This window comes from Clinocottus analis, unplaced genomic scaffold (genome assembly GCF_023055335.1).
Source record: "Clinocottus analis isolate CAN_PGR_092001 unplaced genomic scaffold, fCliAna1.0.p SCAF_6, whole genome shotgun sequence".
In the NCBI taxonomy this organism is placed as follows: domain Eukaryota; kingdom Metazoa; phylum Chordata; class Actinopteri; order Perciformes; family Cottidae; genus Clinocottus; species Clinocottus analis.
In genome coordinates, this window is record NW_027176218.1 from 22627816 (window position 1) to 22652815 (window position 25000).

Below are 25000 nucleotides of genomic sequence, written 5' to 3' on the forward strand. Positions count from 1 at the left end.
TTTAAAGGTACAGTGATGTAGTTTAAAGGTACAGTGATGTAGTTTAAAGGTACAGTGATGTAGTTTAAAGGTACAGAGATGTAGTTTAAAGGTACAGAGATGTAGTTTAAAGGTACAGTAGTTTAATGTGATGTAATATAACGAGGGACAGGTACAGAGATGTAGTTTAAAGGTACAGTGATGTAGTTTAAAGGTACAGTGATGTAGTTTAAAGGTACAGAGATGTAGTTTAAAGGTACAGTAGTTTAATGTGATGTAATATAACGAGGGACAGGTACAGTGATGTAGTTTAAAGGTACAGTGATGTAGTTTAAAGGTACAGAGATGTAGTTTAAAGGTACAGTAGTTTAATGTGATGTAATATAACGAGGGACAGGTACAGAGATGTAGTTTAAAGGTACAGTGATGTAGTTTAAAGGTACAGTGATGTAGTTTAAAGGTACAGAGATGTAGTTTAAAGGTACAGTGATGTAGTTTAAAGGTACAGTGATGTAGTTTAAAGGTACAGTGATGTAGTTTAAAGGTACAGAGATGTAGTTTAAAGGTACAGAGATGTAGTTTAAAGGTACAGTAGTTTAATGTGATGTAATATAACGAGGGACAGGTACAGAGATGTAGTTTAAAGGTACAGTGATGTAGTTTAAAGGTACAGTGATGTAGTTTAAAGGTACAGGTACAGTGATGTAGTTTAAAGGTACAGTGGTGTAGTTTAAAGGTACAGTGATGTAGTTTAAAGGTACAGTGATGTAGTTTAAAGGTACAGTTATGTAGTTTAAAGGTACAGTGATGTAGTTTAAAGGTACAGGTACAGTGATGTAGTTTAAAGGTACAGTGATGTAGTTTAAAGGTACAGTGATGTAGTTTAAAGGTACAGTGATGTAGTTTAAAGGTACAGGTACAGAGATGTAGTTTAAAGGTACAGAGATGTAGTTTAAAGGTGCAGTGATGTAGTTTAAAGGTACAGTGATGTAGTTTAAAGGTACAGTGATGTAGTTTAAAGGTACAGTTATGTAGTTTAAAGGTACAGAGATGTAGTTTAAAGGTACAGAGATGTAGTTTAAAGGTACAGTGATGTAGTTTAAAGGTACAGTGATGTAGTTTAAAGGTACAGGTACAGTGATGTAGTTTAAAGGTACAGTGATGTAGTTTAAAGGTACAGTTATGTAGTTTAAAGGTACAGAGATGTAGTTTAAAGGTACAGAGATGTAGTTTAAAGGTACAGTGATGTAGTTTAAAGGTACAGTGATGTAGTTTAAAGGTACAGGTACAGTGATGTAGTTTAAAGGTACAGTGGTGTAGTTTAAAGGTACAGTGATGCAGTTTAAAGGTACAGTGATGTAGTTTAAAGGTACAGTGATGTAGTTTAAAGGTACAGTGATGTAGTTTAAAGGTACAGTGATGTAGTTTAAAGGTACAGGTACAGTGGTGTAGTTTAAAGGTACAGTGATGTAGTTTAAAGGTACAGGTACAGTGGTGTAGTTTAAAGGTACAGTGGTGTAGTTTAAAGGTACAGTGGTGTAGTTTAAAGGTACAGTGATGTAGTTTAAAGGTACAGTGATGTAGTTTAAAGGTACAGTGGTGTAGTTTAAAGGTACAGTGGTGTAGTTTAAAGGTACAGTGGTGTAGTTTAAAGGTACAGTGGTGTAGTTTAAAGGTGCAGTGGTGTAGTTTAAAGGTACAGTGATGTAGTTTAAAGGTACAGTAATGTAGTTTAAAGGTACAGGTACAGAGGAGGAGTTCATCCTGACAGTCTGACCTGAGTCTTGACAGCATTGTGGTGAAACAGGGCGGTGTGTGTTCGTCTGAGTGATGCAGTTACAGTAAGAAAAGCAAGGACATCATAACCAGCGTGTGTGTGTGTGTGTGTGTGTGTGTGTGTGTGTGTGTGTGTGTGTGTGTGTGTGTGTGTGTGTGTGTGTGAGAGCCGTGGTGAGGAGGTGGGCTCCACAGGAAATGGTGCAATGCAACAGAAGCTTGCATCGTGTTTCCTGTGTGGGCCCGGTCAAGATAAACACAGCAGACATCCATGCATTCAACAAGGCCCTGAAGGAGCCTTCAGAGAGGATCATAGTCACTGTGGACAGATCATAGTCACTGTGGACAGATCATAGTCAATGTGGACAGATCATAGTCACTGTGGACAGATCATAGTCACTGTGAACAGATCATAGTCACTGTGGACAGATCATAGTCACTGTGAACAGATCATAGTCACTGTGGACAGATCATAGTCACTGTGAACAGATCATAGTCACTGTGGACAGATCATAATCAGAGTAAAAAGATCATATTCACAGTGAACAGATCATAATCAGAGGGACCTCGGTTGACTTTCAGTGGACATGTTTTAATTCAGGCTGACGGATAATTCAAGAAAACAAGCTCTTCCTGTGAGCAGTGATTTGAGTTACTGCAGCAACAGAAACACCACTGACACCGTTTCCTTTGAAAGGAACCGTGTTTCAACTCTGACCTGAGAATGACTCCACATGGCACAGCAGCACTATAGCAGCACTACACTGTGAGTCTATCACAGCTTGAGCTGTTATCACAGCTTGAGCTGTGATAGACTCACAGTGTATTTATCTGAGCCAAAGGTTCTCCTTGTTATGGTTTAATAACATGTTTTAACTCCAATACACCAGAATTCAGCTTTTCTTCTCTACTTTACTGTAAAACATGTCAAAAACACAAAAACACAACCCGAAGCAGCTGATATATATATATATATATATATATATGTATATATATATATATATATATATATATATATATATATATATATATATATATATATGTATATATATATATATATGTATATATATATATATATATGTATATATGTATATATATATATATATATATATGTATATATATATATATATGTATATATGTATATATATATATATATGTATATATATATATATATGTATATATATATATATATATATATATATAGATATATAGATATACATATATATATATATGTATATATATATATATACATATATATATATATATAGATATACATATATATATATATGTATATATATATATATACATATATATATATATATGTATATATATATATATATGTATATATGTATATATATATATATATGTATATATATATATATATGTATATATATATATATATATATATATAGATATATAGATATACATATATATATATATGTATATATATATATATACATATATATATATATATAGATATACATATATATATATATATATATATATATATATATATATATGTATATATATATATATGTAAACTCTATATATAGAGTTTACATATTTTACACATTTTGCTGTTTAGATTTAATTTTATTTTCTTAATACACACTGCAGTTATTTGTATTTTATTGCGTATGTATATTTTTATATATATATATATATATATATATATATATATATATATATATATATATATATATATATATATAATTTTGTAGATATCTTTCATCCCTGTTCTTATATTTTATTATTTAGTGTTTTTAGTTCATTCCATTTGATGTAAAGTGTTGGTGCTACTCTGACAACAAATTACCTCTTGGGGATTAATAAAGTATCTCTCTCTCTCTCTCTCTCTCTCTCTCTCTCTCTATTTATCTATCCATCCATCCGTTCATTCATCCGTTCATCCCTTCATCCCTCCATCCCTTCATCCCTCCCTCCATCCCCTGTACAGACAGTAAACGATCCAAATGTGTCTCAGCTTACTTCCTGTATGTGAACGATCAGCTGACAGGAAGTCAGCAGCCACCAGCCGTTTGAAGCAGGATGCCTCGTGGATCAATACAGTGATTATGAATTCATGACGGATGCGTCTACCTGTTCGGCCAGCCAGCCCACGTGCTTGAGGTGGGGGTGCGCCCCGGCCGAAGGCGCCGCCCCCAGGTATGCGTTGATGTGAGCCAGCGTGTGCGGCAGCAGAGCGGCGATGTTGGTGTGCACGGCCGTGAACCAGGAGTTAGCCGAGGGGCCGTCCTTACAGCGCAGGACCACCGTGTGCTGCCCGTCAGGGGAGAGCAGCTCCAGCAGCCTGAGGGGAGGAGGGATGAGAAGGACACGCACACACACACACACACACGGGACACACACACACACACACACGGGACAGACACACACACACACACACGGGACACGCACACACACACACACGGGACACACACACACACACTGTTAGCGTGACAAATTATTGTAAGCCTGGTGTCGCCTCCAGAAGAATTCACTTCCACAACTTCTCTTTTTCAGAATTTATTTCCTGGATCACAGGTGAAGTAACGAGCGCTGCAGTATGAAAGGCAGGCTGAGCGTCTAAGACAACACACCAAAGAGCCGGACGTTCAGCTCCTTAACACACGGTTTCCCTCATCATGTCATCAGCAAAGTCACATTGAATTAGCTCTAAACCGTCAGGAGGAGAATCCTGTGTTCTCACCTCTTCTCACAGGAAGAGACGAGCAGCGTCCAGTCTGCTTCTCTACACACTGATAGACAGGTGTGTGTGTGTGTGTGTGTGTGTGTGTGTGTGTTGAGGAGTGCAGGCGTGTGACCAAAGTTCCTTGAGAACAGAACATTTCTAGACACAATACAGCTGCATAGCTGTGTTGTACTGACCTCACTAACATGATCTGAACTTCACTAGACATGAACATGAAAAACATCTCCAGGAATGTTTGATCTATATTAACAACACACACACACACAGGACACACACACAGGACAGACACACACACACACACACACACACAGGACAGACACAGGACAGACACAGGACAGACACACACACACACACACACACACACAGGACAGACACACACACACACAGGACACACACACACACACACAGGACACACACACACACACACAGGACACACACACACACACACACAGGACAGACACACACACACACACACACACACACACACATGGGACACACACATACACACACACACAGGACACACACACACAGGACAGACACACACACACACACACACACACACACACACACAGGACAGACACACACATAGGACACACACAGGACACACACACAGGACAGACACACACACACACACACACACACACACACACACACAGGACAGACACACACATAGGACACACACAGGACAGACACACACACACACACACACGGGACAGACACACACACACACACACACACACACAGGACAGACACACACACACACACACGGGACAGACACACACACACAGGACAGACACACACATAGGACACACACAGGACAGACACACACACACACACACACACGGGACAGACACACACACACACACACACACACACACACCCACACACACACACACACACACCCACACAGACACACACACACACACACACCCCCACACACACACACACACACACACACACACACACACACAGCTGCTCCTCCACACTGATCACCTGGTACCTGTTCTCCAGATCGGGCATGGTGAGGTTCCTGCTGATGAAGCACATCTTCAGGCTCATGACCTTGCGGTCCCTGGAGGACGAGGAGCTGCAGTGTTTGGGCGAGCCGGAGTCCTCGCTGCCGCTGTAGCTGGGCGACTGCGGCCGCACGCCGTCCCACGGCAGGTCGGCCACCAGGGACGGCTTCTTGAAGAGCGGAGAAACCTCGCGGATGTACTTCACTGTGGAGGACACACACACGAGGATGGAGAGGCTTCAGGCCACCGGGTGGTGCATGACAGGAGGACATGGACACGGAGCCGGAGCTCCGGGGCCAGAACGAGATGATCTGACTGAGGAAAGTAGTGTTCTTCTCTGCAGGGACACAATGATCTCTGATTTAACTTCTTAGTTCAGTTCACTAAGGACGATTCTGTTCGTGGTGTTTTTCAAGGTGAGGTGATTCCAGTCTGTTTCAGAATGAGTAAGAGTCGTAAACACATCCAGAGGATGATCTGGAGAACATTGTTCCTCTTAAATTGGCCAGTATGATGTGCAAAGCTGCATAAAAATGAGCGCGTTTCAAAGCAGCATCCAGTGACTCTCCTATCGAGTATAAATCCTAAATGCTCTACGTCCCGTCGTCCACCCGGAGCGTCTCCTCTGGGTGACCCTGAACCGGGTGAGAGCTCCAGGAGGCGCCTCAGCGAGGCAGAATAAACACGGCGAGGTGCCGTCGCTCTTCAGAACAGCTGTTAAACATCCACACGGCCCAGAAGGAAACGCCGTGTTGATAGTTCGGACCGTCGGTGGGAATCCGCCCAATAACACCCGTCACTCAGGACGGACGGAGCGGCCCGGAAAACCAAACCGTGAGGAAACACTCGGGAGGTTCTGTGAAGTAAACTGTACGTAATCTGCTTTTAAACACTCTTTGGGGCCCAGAGAGGGAGCTTTAAAAACACAGGAAGCTGCAGATTCCAGCAGCTCCTCAAAGGTCCTCTCTCACGGATACAGAGGACTCGGCCGTGAGCTCGGCGATGGGTTCACTTCCCCGCAGCCCCGCCCCCTGTGACCTTTATGCAGCCCCGCCCCCTGTGACCTTTATGCAGCCCCGCCCCCTGTGACCTCCATGCAGCCCCGCCCCCTGTGACCTTCATGCAGCCCCGCCCCCTGTGACCTTCATGCAGCCCCGCCCCGTGTGACCTTCATGCAGCCCCGCCCCCTGTGACCTTTATGCAGCCCCGCCCCCTGTGACCTTTACGCAGCCCCGCCCCCTGTGACCTTCACGCAGCCCCGCCCCCTGTGACCTCCATGCTGCCCCGCCCCCTGTGACCTTTATGCAGCCCCGCCCCGTGTGACCTTCATGCTGCCCCGCCCCCTGTGACCTTCATGCAGCCCCGCCCCCTGAGACCCTCATGCAGCCCCGCCCCCTGTGACCTTCATGCAGCCCCGCCCCCTGTGACCTCCATGCAGCCCCGCCCCCTGTGACCTCCATGCTGCCCCGCCCCCTGTGACCTTTATGCAGCCCCGCCCCCTGTGACCTTCATGCAGCCCCGCCCCCTGTGACCTTCATGCAGAGAGAACGCGAGGAAGAGAACCCAACTCTTAAAGAGGAGAGGTCGCTCCTGAATGTCGAGCGGGATGTTAGGTTTGCCGTGTGTGTGTGTGTGTGTGTGTGTGTGTGTGTGAGAGTGTGTGTGTGTGTGTGTGTGTGTGTGTGTGTGTGTGTGTGTGTGTGTGTGTGTGTGTGTGTGTGTGTGTGTGTGTGTGTGTGTGTGTGTGTGTGTGTGTGTGTGTAAACGAAAGCTGCAGAAAGATGAAGTGTCTAAAATGAGCTGAGCAAACAGAGACGCTGCACGAGTCCCTGCACGCTTTGGGCGTAGAACATGACGCCGTGTGTGACTCAAGAGTTAAAGGCCGGCTGCCAAGGAACCGAAGGCCCGGTTCAGCGGCCCGCAGCGCCACGAGGCCACGCCGCCACGCCGCCGCGGTCTGGATCATTTCTGCAGACGTACGCGGTTAGCGAGAGAGAGCATTCCCCAAAGCCCATGTTTATGTGTGAGGGTCGTATGGGAGAGGATAATAATCGGATGTTCGGCTCAGATATTTTCCGCCCTCTGAGCGGACCGATGCTCTGCAGCTCCACATGTCCTTTAACGCCACACTGATAGAGGTCTACAGGGACTGAAGATCACACGAGATGATAGCAAACGCCAACGTATAATATTATAATATGAATAACATACGGCACTTTAGTTTGTTAACATTTTGGAAACTGTGCGCGAAAATCCCCCCGCTCCCATTTGAAGTCCCAGCATGCCCCAAACAGACAATCTTTTGGCATAAAATGTGTAATTTTTTTGCAGTTCTGAACAGAACGACACAGTTTCTTGACTGAAGCTCCTTCCTAACAGGACAAGACTTTGTTTTATTGTGATTGTTGTTGCAGGTTCTGGTTCTTTAGGTCCTAATCTTTCCATAAAGGTCTTATTGACGCTCCAGGAGGCTTTTTAGGGAATCTGGCTCATATCATGCTGGATGTTCATAGTTACCATCAACATATCTTTTAAAAGTGATTTTTTTTTTGCAGATATACATTTTTTTCCCAAGACTTTGCTGAACAAATACAAACAATAAACACAAGTATTGGCATTAATTTGGGGTTCCTATGACGACTCAAACAGGGAGAAGAGGTCTGAGACATCGTTGGTTCCACAGCTTTCATCGTGTTGATAACAGAACAAGGTGCAGACGTGTTCTCCAGGAGAGAGAACCTTAAATGACTTCAATGAAACGCTGATCTGTGTCTGCTAAATCAGCCCGATCTGAAGAGGCCAAGCCACACACTCTCTGTGTAAATAAATACTAAAAGCTCTCGCTCGGCGCTGGAAGCCACGTCTGGAAAGTCTGAGTTAGAGCCAACGCACACGTCTGTGAGCAGATATCTACCGGACCTCAGCGCCAACCATCACTGGTGACTTCACCTCCAGAGAGACGACAAGCCGCGTGAGCGCACGAGGTAATGTTTTACAGAACAACTTCTCATCAGCGGCGCGGGGAAAGAGGATGTGGGAACAAGCCACTTCCCAGAAGCGGCAGAGTTTCACAACCATGGAGGTTCTGTCTGCGGAGGAGAGACAGCAGATCATCCTCCTGACCAGCTTCACATGAAGAGAAGCTCTCAGCATCTGTAAACCCTAACAATGGACTTCAAGTCCCTCCAATAAACAAAAGTTGAAGAAGAAGGAAGTGTGGATGAGGCAATAGTCGTTTAAATCCTGATAGCAGCATCAGAATGAGCAAGTACATGAGCATCAGTACTAGCAAGTACGTATAGAAGTACAGCTCCTTCAGGCTACACAGGAACCACACGTCTTCCTTCATCAGCACAGTCAGTGCTACACATCGTGCACTGGATCATCACACCACATTGTGAACAACACAGCCGCACACAGATTAGCAAAAGGAGAGCTAGTTAGCGTTAGCAGCCGGCGCAGTGCTGCTCGGCTAAATAACAGAGCTAACAAGCTAACAGCTAACCAGCTAGCGTTGATGGGGTTCCATGAGGATGTGTTCAAGCTCCTTTGGGAAAAAGAAGCACCAGCTGAAGGTAAATGTAACGCTGATATGATGTGTTCACATCTTATGTCGAATGCAGGTTTGTAAATGTAGTAGTTGTTGGAGAGGTTTTCACAGCAGTATCAAACATATGAAAGAGGGAATGTTGACTCGTATATCATAACCGGCGTCCTGATGGTTCTCGTGTCAGAAAGGAAATCGTTGTGTTGGAGCGTCTCTGACCAGCTGCTCACAAACTGTCCGTCCTTTCCTCCGTGTCTCTCTCTGTCATTTCCACATCGTCTGTACAACAAGGTCTCAGATTGCTGCCGTCAGATGAACCTCCTGGAGCTCTCTGAGAGCGCTCTGCTGCCGTGCAGCTTGTGAACGTGTGAATGCTGCGTTGTGTAACGCGTTGGCAGAGCGAGCCGCTGCACATCTGCTGCTGTTCAACGGTTTGTTCGGCCCAGAGAAAGAGACGAGAGCGTCTCTGATGGAGCCGCAGGAACCAGACCTCTGGTCACGGGATGTGGCCTCCCTGAACAGCTGAGATGCTCACACACACACACACACACACACACACACACACACACACACACACACACACACACACACACACACACACACACACACACCACAGGTTATCCATCACTGCTGCCGCCTCCAGTTTGGACTCTTCGGCTGCATCGAGCCTCAGAAACATCCATGTGAAGGTGTAAGTCTCCTCTCAGAGAGATGAGGAGTCTCCTCTCAGAGAGATGAGGAGTCTCCTCTCAGAGAGATGAGGAGTCTCCTCTCAGAGAGATGAGGAGTCTCCTCTCAGAGAGATGAGGAGTCTCTTCTCAGAGAGATGAGGAGTCTCCTCTCAGATCAAACACCAGAGACAGACTCAGTGCTTCCTGCTGTCCGTTTGCTTCTCTTCCTGCAATGAACTCATTAGTTCTGTTAGCTCCACTTCTGCTTCTAATTAGGTCTGCACACAGAGGACGGCCGTGTGTGTGTGTGTGTGTGTGTGTGTGTGTGTTGTGTGTGTGTGTGTGGTCTCACACACTTCTGCCACTGCGTATGCGTCTACACCAATGTGTGAAGAGGAGATTCCCCTGACATGCCGACATCCCATGAGGTCGTCTGTGTCTTCATCAGGATGAGACGGAGAGAAAAACACAAACAGCAGCTTTGAGGGTGAAATGATTACAAGTAAATATGTGAATAAAACGTATTCATGCAAACCCAAAAGTAGACAGAGGTTCCTGTGTTCATGTGTTCATGTGTTCATGTGAGAGGTATCGGCCAATAGAGACACGTCCCACCTCATCAATACATTTCAATCACTACTTTATTTTACTGGCAAAATAATGTTTTTAGTTTGTGAATCCAAGTTGCCAAAAGTCACTTTGACACAAACTATTGATCAAAAATGTATGAAGAAAGAAAAGCATTATAAAAACATGTTTGAAAAGATTCAAACTTATTTGTATGTCCATACAGAGTCTATGTTAGCGTGTCATTAGCGTGTCATTAGCGTGTCCTGATGCATCATCAGGGTGTCGTCACGCTGTGGCTTCAATAAACCGTCCAGGAGCATCTCTCCTCCTCGAGGCTCACAGAAAACCTTTAGTGGAACTTTCTCTGTCTCCAATTACAGCTTTTATTATTATTATTATTATTATTATTATTACAGTTTGGAAAGTTCACCTCTCAAACCTTTTCTGCTTGATAATAGAATAATAATTAGACACAGAAGCAACCCGATAGGAAAACAGGAGGATGGACAGAAGAGGAAAAACTAAAAGAGAAGATAATAAGCAGAAGAGTCTGACTCCACACATAGCTGCTTGTGGCCAAAAGCTGTCCACCAAACTAACCGCCTCGCACTCTACTTTCCCCACACACACACACACACACACACACACACACACACACACACACACACACACACAGGCCAGAATAACAGAATAATAGCTTGCAGAGCAGCGAGTGAGGCAGTCAGACCCCGGCTTCGGTATTTTCCCCCCAAAACTGCCCAGAAATTCCCCTGTGGTTTGGCCTGCTCTCTCTCTCTCTCTCTCTCTCTCTCTCTCTCTCTCTCTCTCTCTCTCTCTCTCTCTCTCTCTCTCTCTCTCTCTCTGTCTCTCTCTCTCTCTCTGTCTCTCTCTCTCTCTCTCTCTCTCTCTCTCTCTCCTTTATTCTCTTCCATCCCTCTTCTCTCCATCTGCGGGCGTCCGTCTCTTCAGCTGTCTCTATTCCCTCGTTTCTCGTCCTCCGTCCTCTTCCTTTCCTTTCATCAAGCCTTCCCTCTGTCCTTTCCTTCCTCATCCGCTCCCTCCTTCTCTCTTTCTTACTTTCTTTCTTACTCCCTCTCTTCGCCCCCTCACTCCACGTCCCTTTGTGCCAGAAACCTAATGAGAACAATGTGTCAGTGTGTGTGTGTGTGTGTGTGTGTGTGTGTGTGTGTGTGTGTGTGTGTGTGTGTGTGTGTGTGTGTGTGTGTGTGTGCATGCTCCTCTGGTCTCCACATGTGCAGACACATTTCCCGCAGCATCATGAACATGTTTAAAGGTTGTTCTGTTCATTCCTCTGGATTAGACGATGCAATACTTAGAAAGCTAGCGACAGAAGCTAACGCTACACATCACATGTGTACGGTATTCAGACCGTGACACAATCTCTCTTCTGTTCCTCTTCACACAACTTCACACAGCTGAAGGATGCGGTCCATGTGCTACAAGTTCAGCTTTAATTCAATGGACATAACTAAACTATCACATTCACCGCCGAGGAATTACAACCATCTGGACACATTGACACAGGCTGAAAAGTCATTTGACAATGTTGTGATGAGAAGACTCCTCAGAGAGGACTCCAGAGAGAAGAAGACTCCTCAGAGAAGACTCTAGAGAGAGGACTCCAGAGAGAAGAAGACTCCAGAGAGAAGAAGACTCCAGAGAGAAGACTCCAGAGAGAAGAAGACTCCTCAGAGAGGACTCTAGAGAGAAGAAGACTCCTCAGAGAGGACTCCAGAGAGAAGAAGACTCCTCAGAGAAGACTCTAGAGAGAGGACTCCAGAGAGAAGAAGACTCCAGAGAGAAGAAGACTCCAGAGAGAAGACTCCAGAGAGAAGAAGACTCCAGAGAGAAGACTCCAGAGAGAAGAAGACTCCAGAGAGAAGACTGAGACTCTAGAGAGAAGAAGACTCTAGGACTCAGAAGAAGAGAAGAAGACTCCAGAGAGAAGAAGACTCCAGAGAGAAGACTCCTGTTATTTCATGACAGATTAAGCAGATTAAAAGGTCTGGAGATGGTTCAACATGCTGCATTAGTGGTTGGTAGCAGGTCCAGGAGGCTCTCAGCAGGAGGACTGAAGAGGTGTCAATGCAGGTGAAGGTGACGCTAACAGGATGAGCAAAGACACAAAGCCACCAGGCAGAAACATCAGGATGGACCAAGTCCACAGTTTGGTGCATTCCTAAAAAGAAGGAAAGCTCTCAGACACCAGAAGGCCCAGGAGACCAAGGAAGGAGATGTAAAGATGGAGATGAATTCTGTCCATGGTAAATAAAAACCTCATAACAAGAACACCGAGGTGAAGAGGAGGAGGAGGAGGAGGAAGGCGTGTGTTTGTCACAGTCTGAATACAGAAGGTTTACAACGAGGTGCAAACCGATGAGAGCAGGAAGGTTCAGATTAAACCTCAGAAGGAGGCTGATCAGTTAGAGAAGAAGCTTCTTCATGAAAGAAGAACTTGTAAAAAGAGAAGAGAAGCACAGGAACGGCTCTGATCCAAAGCAAAGCCTCATCAGGTCACCGTGGTGGAGCCGTGCTGTGATTGGCTGCTGATGGAGCTGCTGCTGGCGCTCAGTGATGATGTCACAGCTGATGGGAGCAGCAGGAGGTAGAAGGTCTTGAGGTGTTTAGGGCTGAACTTGCTGCTCAGATTCAGACAAATGCTGCAAACCTGATTGGCCGGCGCTCCTCAGTCCAGATGGATAACAGCTCAAGAGCTTCTGAAGGCCATCGCTGACCCGACGAGTCCTGAATCCTGCACGGCCTTTTTGCACTTCCTGTTCGCACTTCTCAGAGTCAATGTGCTTCTGGTTTGATAAGGTGAAGTCTGTGGTTCACATGAACAGTAAATACGTCATTTTAACGCTTTTCTGTCGCGTGAGACAACCAGACGTCTTCACCTGGACTCTCGTCCTCCTTCAGCTTCGTGCCGGCGGCGTGAAGTCATGTGACCGCGCCGCTCGTTTAAAGACTAACTCGCTCTTAATTCTTCAGATTGCATTCACGCTTCAAAAATCTGAAAAGTAGCGTTGAATTGTGGAGATTATTGTGTGTAACAAAATGTATAAGTCTGATAAACATTTATTTGCCACAGAGCTTATTTTCTGCAATAATCCCAAATCCAATAGAGCAATCTGTCTGTCTGTCATTGAACCAGTGTGAGTCTAACTTCCTGCAGCGCTCTGTGATGGACATCTCTGTCACACCTGCTCCCTGCGCTCACCTGGCCAGAGGGAAACCCTGTGGGACGTCACGCTGCTGACGCGTGAACAGGAACGTGTTCACCTGCAACACCATGACAGCACAGAATCCCTTCTCTCATGCACTGCACCAGTATTTAAATATGTGTGTCAACTTCCAGAGGATAAAGCAGATTATGGACAAAATAATAATCACAATCATCGTTCTGTACTGTAGTGGCTGTTAAAGATTACACATGTCCTCCTGGGGAGGAGGAGCTCTGATGGAGCGGCTGCACCACAAGGATACGATCCAGAGGTCAGGATCCCAGAGGTCAGGATCCAGAGGTCACGACCCAGAGGTCAGGATCCAGAGGTCACGACCCAGAGGTCAGGATCCAGAGGTCACGATCCAGAGGTCACAATCCCAGAGGTCACGATCCCAGAGGTCACGATAGAGAGGTCACAATCCAGAGGTTACGATCCCAGAGGTCATGATCCAGAGGTCACAATAGAGAGGTCAGGATCCCAGAGGTCACAATAGAGAGGTCACAATCCAGAGGTCACGATCCCAGAGGTCGTAATTTATACGCTTTAGTAGCAGATTCCTTGACAAAACTCGGCAAAAGGGACGCTAACGGTAGTTAGCTTACGCTAGCCGTTAGCAGGCACTCTTGCTAGCCTGCATTTGGTGTTTTCTATTTTGTCATCTTGCACTTGATTTTATTCATTCATCACCAGGCCGACATGTTGTATTTTGAGCAGTAAGTTAAAACATCTGAGCTGCTCGATGATCCTTCATGTGGACCGTCAGGTTTTACACTCAGGAGACGGAGGAGAGCTTCCAGCTGCCAGGATGCTGAGCAGCTGCTCCAGAGAGACAACACAGCGCAGGCTGTTACACCGTTTATTCTCCTTTTTTATGGCTGTAAATTAGGGTTATTTTGATTATTGATTAATAGTTTGATACATTTATTGTTGACTGATATACTCACTAACTCGTACAATGACTCAATGGTGTCTTGCCTTGTCTGTTGAGTCTCCAAACTCTTTGTCATATGCATCTTATGAAATATGTAATAAAGTATTATGCGACCCTGCAGAGCTCCTGCAGCTCTTCTAGAAGCTCTCGTAACGTTACGTAACGGTTCAAATGCAGCGTTTAGGTTCAGAAGGGCGCCGGGCCAAGTGGAATCTGCTCTGACCAGATGTTTCACTCCTTCTGAGCCAGTTAGCCGTTAGCTTAGCGACAGCACAGCTGCTCACAGCATCAGGACACGACGCCGCAGCAGTAAATAAACACTAAACTAAACTCTCCTCAGCTCACAAACTAACCAACCGATCACTTCTCACGGACGTTTCCAACGGATCATTTACATTATGACTTGTCTTTGTACATTGAAATATACAAAATATGCACTATTTTATTACATATGTGCAACTTTTCACACATTTCCAGAACATAAATGTGATCTTTGGATGAAGCCGGGTTCAACACTATGGAAAGTATTCTGGATGTTTTATTTCTAACAGAAGAACATCAGCAAACATTTAAAGTTGTGTCTTTATCAATAAATTAAAAGAAATCTCCTTTAGCTGAGGTTGTTTAGCCTCGGTGTTGTCGACACACACAAACCCTGCATGGCTGTTTACCATAAAGGATTGGTATTGACTTATAATAAAGCAAATATATTATATTTACTTTATTATATATAATAAAGCTTATTTAAGTTTCTGCATTGGCACAATTGTAATTGCAAAAAAATAAATCTGCTAAATTAAAGACTTTCTCAATGTGAGGACATGGGAGGAGTCTTTTTAGGACCCAGAAGTTGTAACTCTAGAAGTTGTAACTCTAGAAGTTGTACCTCTAGACATTGTACCTCTGGAAGTTGTACCTCTGGATGTTTTACCTCTAGGACTTGTACCTTTAGAAGTTGTAACTCTGGAAGTTGTAACTCTAGGACTTGTACCTCTAGACATTGTACCTCTGGAAGTTGTACCTCTGGAAGTTGTACCTCTGGATGTTTTACCTCTAGGACTTGTACCTCTAGACATTGTACCTCTGGAAGTTGTACCTCTGGAAGTTGTACCTCTGGAAGTTGTACCTCTAGCGTTTGGCCACTGCAGATATGAGAACTAAGCTGATTGGACAGACTCGACTGCCCCAGAATGCATTGAGGCTCTCGAGGCCGATGCTAAAAATAATGAACTGCTTGGATGAAATAACCACAAAGGATGACGAGCGGCCTTGTTTTGTTCTTCATGACTGAGGTTTGAGATCATTTACAGTTTGCATATTTGAAAGAAGTATTTCTGTTGCCGTCTTCAGACATTAAAACGTTTCCAGCTGACTCCACGGAGCAAGAACCCGTCTCACATGAATGAAGATGTTTAGTATATTAATATAAACACACAGCTGATTGTGGACCAGGAGCCTTGAACAGAAACCCTGTCGGCTATGAGGTCATCGCTGATGGCAACTAACAAAGACATCAATCAGCTGAGGACATTTAGTGATGGACTGTCATGAGCTGAGTGGAGTCTGGAAAGCAAGAAACGTATGGGTTATGAAAAGATATGGTTATGAACAGATATGGTTATGAAAAGATATGGTTATGAAAAGATATGAATTATGAAAAGATATGGTTATGAGAAGATATGGTTATGAAAAGATATGGTTATGAAACGATATGGTTATGAGAAGATATGGTTATGAAAAGATATGAATTATGAAAAGATATGGTTATGAAAAGATATGGTTATGAAAAGATATGAATTATGAAAAGATATGAATTATGAAAAGATATGAATTATGAAAAGATATGAATTATGAAAAGATATGGTTATGAAAAGATATGAATTATGAAACGATATTATGAAAACATATGAATTATGAAAAAATATGGTTATGAAACGATATGAATTATAAAAGATATGGTTATGAAACGATATGGTTATGAAACGATATGGTTATGATAAGATACTGCATCCCAGATACTTGACCTTTTTTTTGGTATAATTTGTTGAAGTGGCAAAAATGATTTGGGAAAATATTGCTGACAAACTGGCGTGGCTCATTTCAGGCCCCTCCAGCCCCTCCGGCCCCTCTGGCCCCTCCGGCCTCTCCGGCCCCTCCGGCCCCTCAGGCCCCTCCAGTCCCTCCGGCCCCTCCGGCCTCTCCGGCCCCTCCGGCCCCTCCGGCTCCTCCAGCCCCTCAGGCCCCTCAGGCCCCTCCGGCCCCTCAGGCCCCTCTGGCCCCTCCAGCCCCTCCAGGCCCTCCGGCCCCTCCGGTCCCTCCGGCCCCTCCGGCCCCTCCGGCCCCTCCGGCCCCTCCGGCCCCTCCGGCCCCTCAGGCCCCTCCGGCCCCTCCGGCCCCTCAGGCCCCTCCGGCCCCTCTGGTCCCTCTGGCCCCTCCGGCCCCTCAGGCCCCTCAGGCCCCTCCGGCCCCTCTGGTCCCTCTGGCCCCTCGTGGGCCTCTTGGTCGGGTCGCGGCCCGCCAGCGACACGCTGAGCGCCGCTCAACAAAAGAGATGCACCTCTCGCCCCGGCTGTCCCCGTTCTCCTCAATAGCTGCTGTGTTTCAGTCCTCCATCGCAACACAAAGGCTTCCAGCGAGCGGCGGCTCGGCCTGAAGAGACACGAGCTCCCACTGATCACTGGGACATGTGGGACGTCCAGCCGGCGGGGAGGATGAACCAGTCGGTCGGGTCGCGTGTTGATGGAGCAGAAGAACTCACATTCATCTCCTCTCACGGGAAAACAAAGATGGATTCTAACGAGAGCCAGAAAATCAAATATAATCATCTTTTTTTACCAAATACCTCAATATGGATATCGCAGGTGGTCACAATGAGATGAGGAAAATAAAATCACCAGTAATGTGGATATAAAGATATGAAGTGAGTCAAACAGAACAGTTAGGACCGTCGGGTGAAGTCACATGACTTCACTGTAACTCAGCCTTCAAGTCATATTACAATATCCAACATATCCCATCATTTATCTCCATATTGATGCATTATTGATATATTCTGCCTTAAATCACAGCCTCCAGATGAAAAGCCAACATACATCTATGGCAAGATAAAATAAAACAATCCATCATCAAAACGAGTGATTTTCTATAATTACGAGTCAGATGGGACCAAATGTTTATTTTCTTTTAATCATTTAAAAACAGAACAAAATGACTGAATGTATTTATCAGATTTGGCTCTAATCTTTTGCCCAGCGTTTACTTCAGTGTTGTATTTTATTTATTAGTATTTATTTGGTGTGTATTAGTCTCTTCCTCCTCCCTCTGTGTGCGTCCTGTCAATCATCTGTGAAGCACTTTGATGCATTTCACGGCTTCAAAAGGTTTTGTGTAAATAAAAAACTGGATCGATTGACTGGCGTCTCAGATATGAATGAAACTACCTAGAAGTTTAATAATCTACGAGCTGGTGGTGACGTGGTCCGTCCCGTCTCCCTGTCCTCTCTCAACCAGCAGGGAAGCTCCCTGAAGGCCTGCGAGCATGAAACCATCCAAGCCGCCGCCGCTGTTGACCTTTGCCCTCAATATGCACATGCAAGCGGAGGTCAGGAATGTGGGGCACCTCAGCTAATTGTGAGAATTTGCAGGGGGGGTATGTGTTGTGTGCACGGCGCGGCGGGCTGGAAGGACTCCGGCCTGGTTCTGCTTCCCTCTCGGGGCCGTGGGAGGCAGACGGGAGGCCGAGCCGGTCCACAAACAGAGCCGCTCGCCTCGAACGGACAAACAGTGACAGGCAGCCGACACATTCTTCTGAAGCGTCTCACTGCAAACGTTTGTGCAAGAGGACAAATGACCCGTCCACACGTGATGTGTCGGCGTCTGCGTGTCCAGAGACCTCCGTCCACCAGCTGGTGAAGATAATAAAAAGCTGTAACAGCAGATGTTCTGTTATTTCTGTCGAACGGATCGCTTGACACCATTTCATCCTCTCTGCGCGCTGGAGGATGAAACCTTCCAGGACCTTTTCCCTCGGTTTGTTCCAGCAGGAACAGGCCCGGTGTGGACCCCAGGGGGGAAATGTGCCGCACATTGATTCGTCCCCACAATTCCTGCTCGTCAGTATTCACCCAGCGTTCGTTTCCGAGCCATTAACCGCTGCATTTAGCGGTTCCTGCCCTGAAGTTTCCAAAACCTCCCCCCCCTCTCCAAAGAGCACTCTCCCTCCAAGTCACTCTTTTCACCACTTTCCTGAAGAGGGAACTTTTCCATATCAGGATGTTTAGGATCCAGACTCCTGTCCATGGAGCTCTGTGAGGTCTCGTAATGAAGGACTCGTCCTGATCCACCTCCACTCCGTACATCACGGTCCTCTCATCGAAAGCGCTGCACACTTTAAAGCCTTTTGATGATGACAGTAAAGTATTCTACCTCTCAGAGCAAATTATAACAGTTATTGTTGTGCAAGTGCAGCTTATGAGCTGCAATAATTTGAAAAAGATCAGGATCCACAGGGTTAAACGTAGTTTTCAACCGGTCGTACTGCAAAAGAACATTCTGTGTTTCAGTGTGGGACAGATGTTCTCACGTTACACTTCTTCACAAATTGAGGAACAAACTTCCTCGTTACGGATCGAAGCTTTTCCCCGACAGTAATCAATGTGAGTGGAGTAAGAACCCTGAAGTTCAATAGAAAGATGCTCATATCATATCATACTTTATCTTTAAAATGAAACTAAAGATCCCAGCGAGCCATTTGAAGTCGCCACACGGCCCACCGGTGGCCCCCCCGCCTTAGTTTGGCCCCCGCTGCTCTAAGGCCATTAAGTAGATCATTTACAAAAGACCACAGCGGTTTCATTATATTCTGTTTGCAGTCGTATTGCACAACAAACCTTTGAAATGCACATGAGAGAAACTTTTTTAAATGTTAATTCCAGCCTAAAATGTCTAGTGGATTTAATCCAGATATCACTTCTTAAATCTGACAGCGAGCAGACATGCTGCCACGCCGACATACACCTCATGTGAGCATCTAATGCATGAGGACACACTCATGGCCACATGGGCCTCAACTAACCGTCATGGACAAGAGTACACTGTAGTACTCAACACACTTCTGGTTTGTAGTACTCTGGTTGTATGTTGTGTTCTGAGGCGAGCAACAGGCAGATGGAGCTCCATCCTCTCTCTGAGTGTCTCCTGCACAGTGACCTCTTATCTGGCCGGCAGGAGAGCGGATCTAACCCCGGACTCAGACCAGGACTCTGGTTCCTGTCTGCACTAATGAAAGGCTTTCTGCTGCTGCTCACAGGTCAGCAGGCCTGAGCTTCATGCTGGATGGACGCTGCTGCAGCAACACTCGTTCTGTGTGCAGGAAGTTAAAGTCTGGAGGAAGTTCACAGAGCTTCACGACGGCAGCGAGCATCTTTAAATGGACCCAACGAATGCACTCGCCTCATTTTAGTATTGCAGAAAATATTGTATTTAATATACGTTTACACATAGTTATGGGGGCAAAGCAACTAGTCTAGTGTGTGTGTGTGTGTGTGTGTGTGTGTGTGTGTGTGTGTGTGTGTGTATATATATATATATATATATATATATATATATATATATATATATATATATATATATATATATATATACTTACATACATACATACATACATATAAATTACAAAGTCATTATAACTTTTTTAGAATATTTTTTAAATATTTTTACTTTTTTTTGATTAAGTCTGAGTCAGACTGATACGTTAGACTTGTATATATTAAAAGTAAAACTTGCCTATATTAAAGGTCAAAGCCAGCTCTGTAACGGGGTAACGCACAGAGGTGTGCAGCCGGACCGCGGCAGCCTGATCTCGGCCTCTCGCAAGTCCTCGCTCTCGCGTGGGCCCACTTACCCTCCAGCGTCACTTCTTTCCCCGCCTTCTTCAGCGCCTGGACCGCCAGGTCGTGCGTCGCCTCCCGCAGGTCGTTCCCGTTCACCGACAGGATCGCGTCGCCCACCCGGAGAGCCCGGCTCTGGTCGGCCGCGAGCCCCGGGAAGATCTTGGAGATGAGGATGGGCATCCGGTTCTCGCGCCCGCCTTTGATGCTGATCCCCAGCCCGCCGGACTCCTGTTTGACAACCCGGACTTTCCGCACCGCTTCCGAGGAGCCGTCCAGGCTGACGGGCACGTCGCCTTGTCTCGACCCGAAGCTGGACCCGGGGCTGCCGTAGCTGGATCCGGGGCTTCCAAATTCAGAGTTTGTGCCGTTATTCGGGTACTTTCCGGGGCTGTTCGGACCGTAGTTTCCGTCGTGCTGACCCCGACTGACACCCCCGCGCCCCGGGCTGCCGCTGCGTCCTCTCCCGCCCTGGTTGTGGTTCTGGTTCTGCGGTTGGTCCGGACCCGAGCTCGGACCCCGGCCGGGGTTCCCGGGACTCGCTCCCGGGTCGTTTCCGTTCGACATGCCATTTCGCGGGCCCGCGGACGAGTTGTTGTAGTCCCAGTGATTTCCCCCCTGTCCCGCCGCCTCCGCTTCGGCCGTTAGAGTCAACGTTTCCCGGGTGAGCTCGGCGGCCACTCGGATCCAGCGGTCCCGGAGCAGAAGGTCCAGTTGCCCGTTCTTGTCCGCTCTGGTCCAAACTGCCATTCCTAGACGGGTTAGCCTGCTGCGAGGCGGGCCGCGTTCACACTAAAGTCATCATCAACTTTTTCCTCTTTTTTTTTTCGGAGTGCGCACAAGCAGCGACTCGGCTCCGCTGGCCCGCGTCGACACTCCCACTCCCGCCCCCACTCCCACCGCGACGGCAGGCGGAGGGACGAGCAGCACGACCCCGCGAGAGAACCGAGGGAGAGGAAAGGAAAAGAACAACTGTCTGAGACGAGGCCAGCCCGGGACGGCTTGTTGTCGAGTTCAAGCCCTAAAGCTGCCCGACTTCCACTGGGGAAGTTAGCGACAACCAAACAACGGAACATCCGCTAGAAAACTTTCAAAATAAAATGAAAGACCGCGGAATCTGTTTCGGGGTGAAACATTGTGTGCAGTAGTTTGAGTACATTGAAGGTTGAATGAGAACATGCTCTCAACAGCAATATTAAATAAATGAGTGATATTCAGTGCCGGCTGGTGGATTTCTTTTGGGTCGGGCCGCCAATCAACTTCAGCAAACATCCCCTCATGGTACAATGCAAAGAAAGATATCATGCTTTACTACTTTGTAGTTAAATATGTAACATGTATTCCAACACTTTGACATAATAAGGACATCGTATTAATACAATTCTATACACACACACACACACACACACACACACACACACACACACACACACACACACACACACACACACACATAACACATACAGTTATTACATCTTAAACTAACCTTGATATCTGAACACACATTCAGTAAAAACCTTCAGAATAAAAGAGGAGTGAACGTGAGACGTTTGGTGGATATAAGAGTGAAGTGAGTGAAGAGACTGAAGTGGAGATTTCTGCTCATAGAAAATGTGGAAAGAATATTAAATATATTAATTGTAAAAGGTCATACATGTGCAATACACTACAGGTGAGTAGCGTAAAAATAATAATATGTGTATCCACAAATCAACCATAATATATTACTTACAGGACATTTACTTTACTACACGTTTTGGTGAATTAATGGGAAATGTATTGACATAAATAGACAAAGTAGAAAAAAAGGCAAAATAGTCCGATATGAAAACGTGCATGAAGAAAACAACACTGTTTCCTATGACATCTTCCTTTAACGTGCACATTAAACGTTAATGAGGAAAACTATTTGAATGCGTGACAGTTTGCGCTTTTATTTTGAAAGTGTAATCACCTAACTTCCCGTCTCGCTGTAATTTATCCAGTGTAACTTCACGCTGTCTCTGCAGAGTGAACGCAGAGCCGGATGACAGCCGCAGACGGCCAATAGACGCGTCACCTGTAGATTATTTATTCATGATGGGGGGGCGGGGCCTCCATCGACGCATTATGGATCCAGCACTGGGACAAAGCCGACTTAAGTTCACGGTGTTGTTGCCTCTATTAATGGACACACCGCGGCCTGTATTCATATCCTGTAATGTTGCGTGTTGCTGAGTTCAATGCAAACTGTCAAGTTGTACCTGTTCATTCCTTCTGTGTCCACATCAAAACGTCTTCTTTCCATCCTGTCAAACCAAACTATTGCGGAACAACCGGAGACAACAGCTCGTGACACGTGTGTCACCTCCGATCACACTTTCGCTTTCCCTTCAGATCACACACGTGACACGTGACGAGCAAAACGTCCACAACGCATTCATGATCTCAAAGTGTCTTTTTGCTCTTGATCTCAAGAGAACAACAGCTTTACGTCTCTCCTGTGACTTCACATCCAGATGACGTCACACGGTGCTTTATGACTATTCATGAATGGGAAAGTTCTTGCATTTAAAATAAATTCTCTACACGGAACGAAGCCGAATGCAGAGGATCACCTGGTTTCTTTTTGTAGTCAAGTGTGTGTCGTTGTAGTTATGTTTCTTTTTATTGTCTCTTTGTAGTTATTTGTTTCTTTTTATTGTCTCTTTGTAGTTATTTGTCTCTTTGTAGTTATGTTTCTTTGTAGTGTCTCTTTGTAGTTATTTGTTTCTTTTTATTGTCTCTTTGTAGTTATTTGTTTCTTTTTATTGTCTCTTTGTAGTTATGTTTCTTTTTATTGTCTCTTTGTAGTTATTTGTCTCTCTGTATTGTCTCTTTGTAGTTATTTGTCTCTTTGTAGTGTCTCTTTGTAGTTATTTGTCTCTTTGTAGTGTCTCTTTGTAGTTATTTGTCTCTTTGTAGTGTCTCTTTGTAGTTATTTGTCTCTTTGTAGTGTCTCTTTGTAGTTATTTGTCTCTTTGTAGTCATGGTGTGTCTCTTTGTAGTTGTATTGTAATTCTTTGTCCTGTGTCTACCTTCTATAAACAAGATGACTCATGATCTGAGTAAAGGAAAACATAACTTGTTTGTTTACTGGACAGGTAAATAAAATTTAAACAAAACTTAAACGTTAAATCTTCATTACAGGTTAAAGACCTCTGAACCTCCACACAGAAAGAGTTGACCACTCAAAGCTTCATTCAGGAGGTTGACGTCGTCTTCCTTGATTACAGAGCTGCAGATGTTCCTGCTGGGTGGAAAGCATGGACACACCTGTACAGGTAGAATATCAAAATGCAGAAATGACTCACAAGCTCACAAGCTGAAGCACAGCAGGATGGCGGCAGGACAGATGTGTCACTCAACCAAGTGAAACCAGGATCATCAGGTCGTGACCCCTCTACCTGTGAAACACAGCACACCTGGTGGCCCCGAGGTCTCACATGAGAGCTGATGGTGGAAGGCCGCTGTGGGGGGCGGGGTCTAAGGGCCTTTGACATGACCTTGACAGGAAGGGCATCAAACACATGATGGGGTTTCATTTCCAGGTCCAGTTGCATGTAAACAACAGTGATTATAGAAGTACTATAGAAGTACTACTAGAAGTACCTGCTTTACTGCCGTCAATACAGCATCCCCGCTTCGTTCCCCCCGTAGTCCATCATAGTTGTTCTTCAGATTATTGGAGAATTAAACATTTTTGTTCAGGGATTAAAAGTGGTTTTGTGCAGATTCAATGCTTCTCTTTTGCCTCCAACACGTCAAGCTGCAGCTCCTGTCAACGTCTCTCTCAAATGTCATCTCCCATCAGCTCCTGTGAACTTCACTCTTATTGGTTATGGACAAAAATGTGATTTGTGAGGTCAGCGACCGACATCTAATCAGATCATCCTCGAGTCCAAGTCCATGTCAAGCTCAAAGACGTTGTGTCCAGGTGTTGTGAAGAGGTTCAGGAGCGACAGAACATCTGGAAACAGGTCTCACACTGTAAACCCCAACGTCCAAAGTAATTAAATAGATGACGCAGCGTCTACTCAAAGTTTTAGAAAATGTTCCACTAACTTAATTATGTTAAGTTGGTGTAACATGTTCTTTCTATTTGAGTCATTTTTACTCATAATCTCTGATTAAATGCAACTATTTTGTGTGTAAGTAAGCATAACTTAAAAACATAACTTAAGTACAACTTAATGAAATAAGTAATTACATGATAAGAATGATAAAGTCCAGTCTTTTTTCACCTACATTCCCCTGGGTCCTAAGTTCCTCCGTGTTCAAATTCTGGAAAATTTTGACTTTTGAGTTAATCAACTTAAAACAATTGAGGCAATGGATTGTCTTAATTCCAGCAGTGAAAGTCAGACGCAGCACTAGTCGTGTTTGTCATTCGATTTTATTGCAGTTAAGGTTTACTTAGTGTTTACCAAACCAGAACAGATTGCAAGCGTCCACGGGGAAAGAGTTTCATCTCTCTTCACGTCGGCATCGCCATGCTGAGTCGGCTCAACAGAAACATAAATGAAAAGGCGCCGCCTCGATACATTCACAGTGTCGCACCTGGTCCAGCTGCACCTGGGCTTCACGAGCACATCCAGAAACACAAAGAGGCCTCGTTCTGCAGCGTCCCTTATTGATCCAAC

At 45.3% G+C, this 25000-nt stretch overlaps 2 protein-coding genes across 3 annotated transcripts in view; both read right to left on the reverse strand.

The window, feature by feature from the left end:
- sntb2 (syntrophin, beta 2) overlaps window positions 1–21399 on the reverse strand; it is a 28318-nt gene extending 6919 nt beyond the window's left edge. For both annotated transcript variants that reach the window (XM_068603270.1, XM_068603269.1), the window contains exons 1-3: window positions 20354–21399; window positions 5469–5688; window positions 3856–4066 (exon numbers count right to left, since the gene is read on the reverse strand). In XM_068603270.1, the coding sequence (XP_068459371.1) occupies window positions 3856–4066; window positions 5469–5688; window positions 20354–21089 (1167 nt within the window). In that variant the 5' untranslated portion in view covers window positions 21090–21399. The remainder of the gene's footprint in view (window positions 1–3855; window positions 4067–5468; window positions 5689–20353) is intronic.
- Window positions 21400–24734: 3335 nt separating this feature from the next.
- The window catches only part of spire2 (spire-type actin nucleation factor 2), a 26277-nt gene continuing 26011 nt past the window's right edge, over window positions 24735–25000 (reverse strand). Inside the window, exon 16 of the mRNA XM_068603374.1 lies at window positions 24735–25000. This exon is cut by the window's right edge and continues 1029 nt beyond it. The gene's annotated coding sequence lies outside the window, so the exon portion shown is untranslated.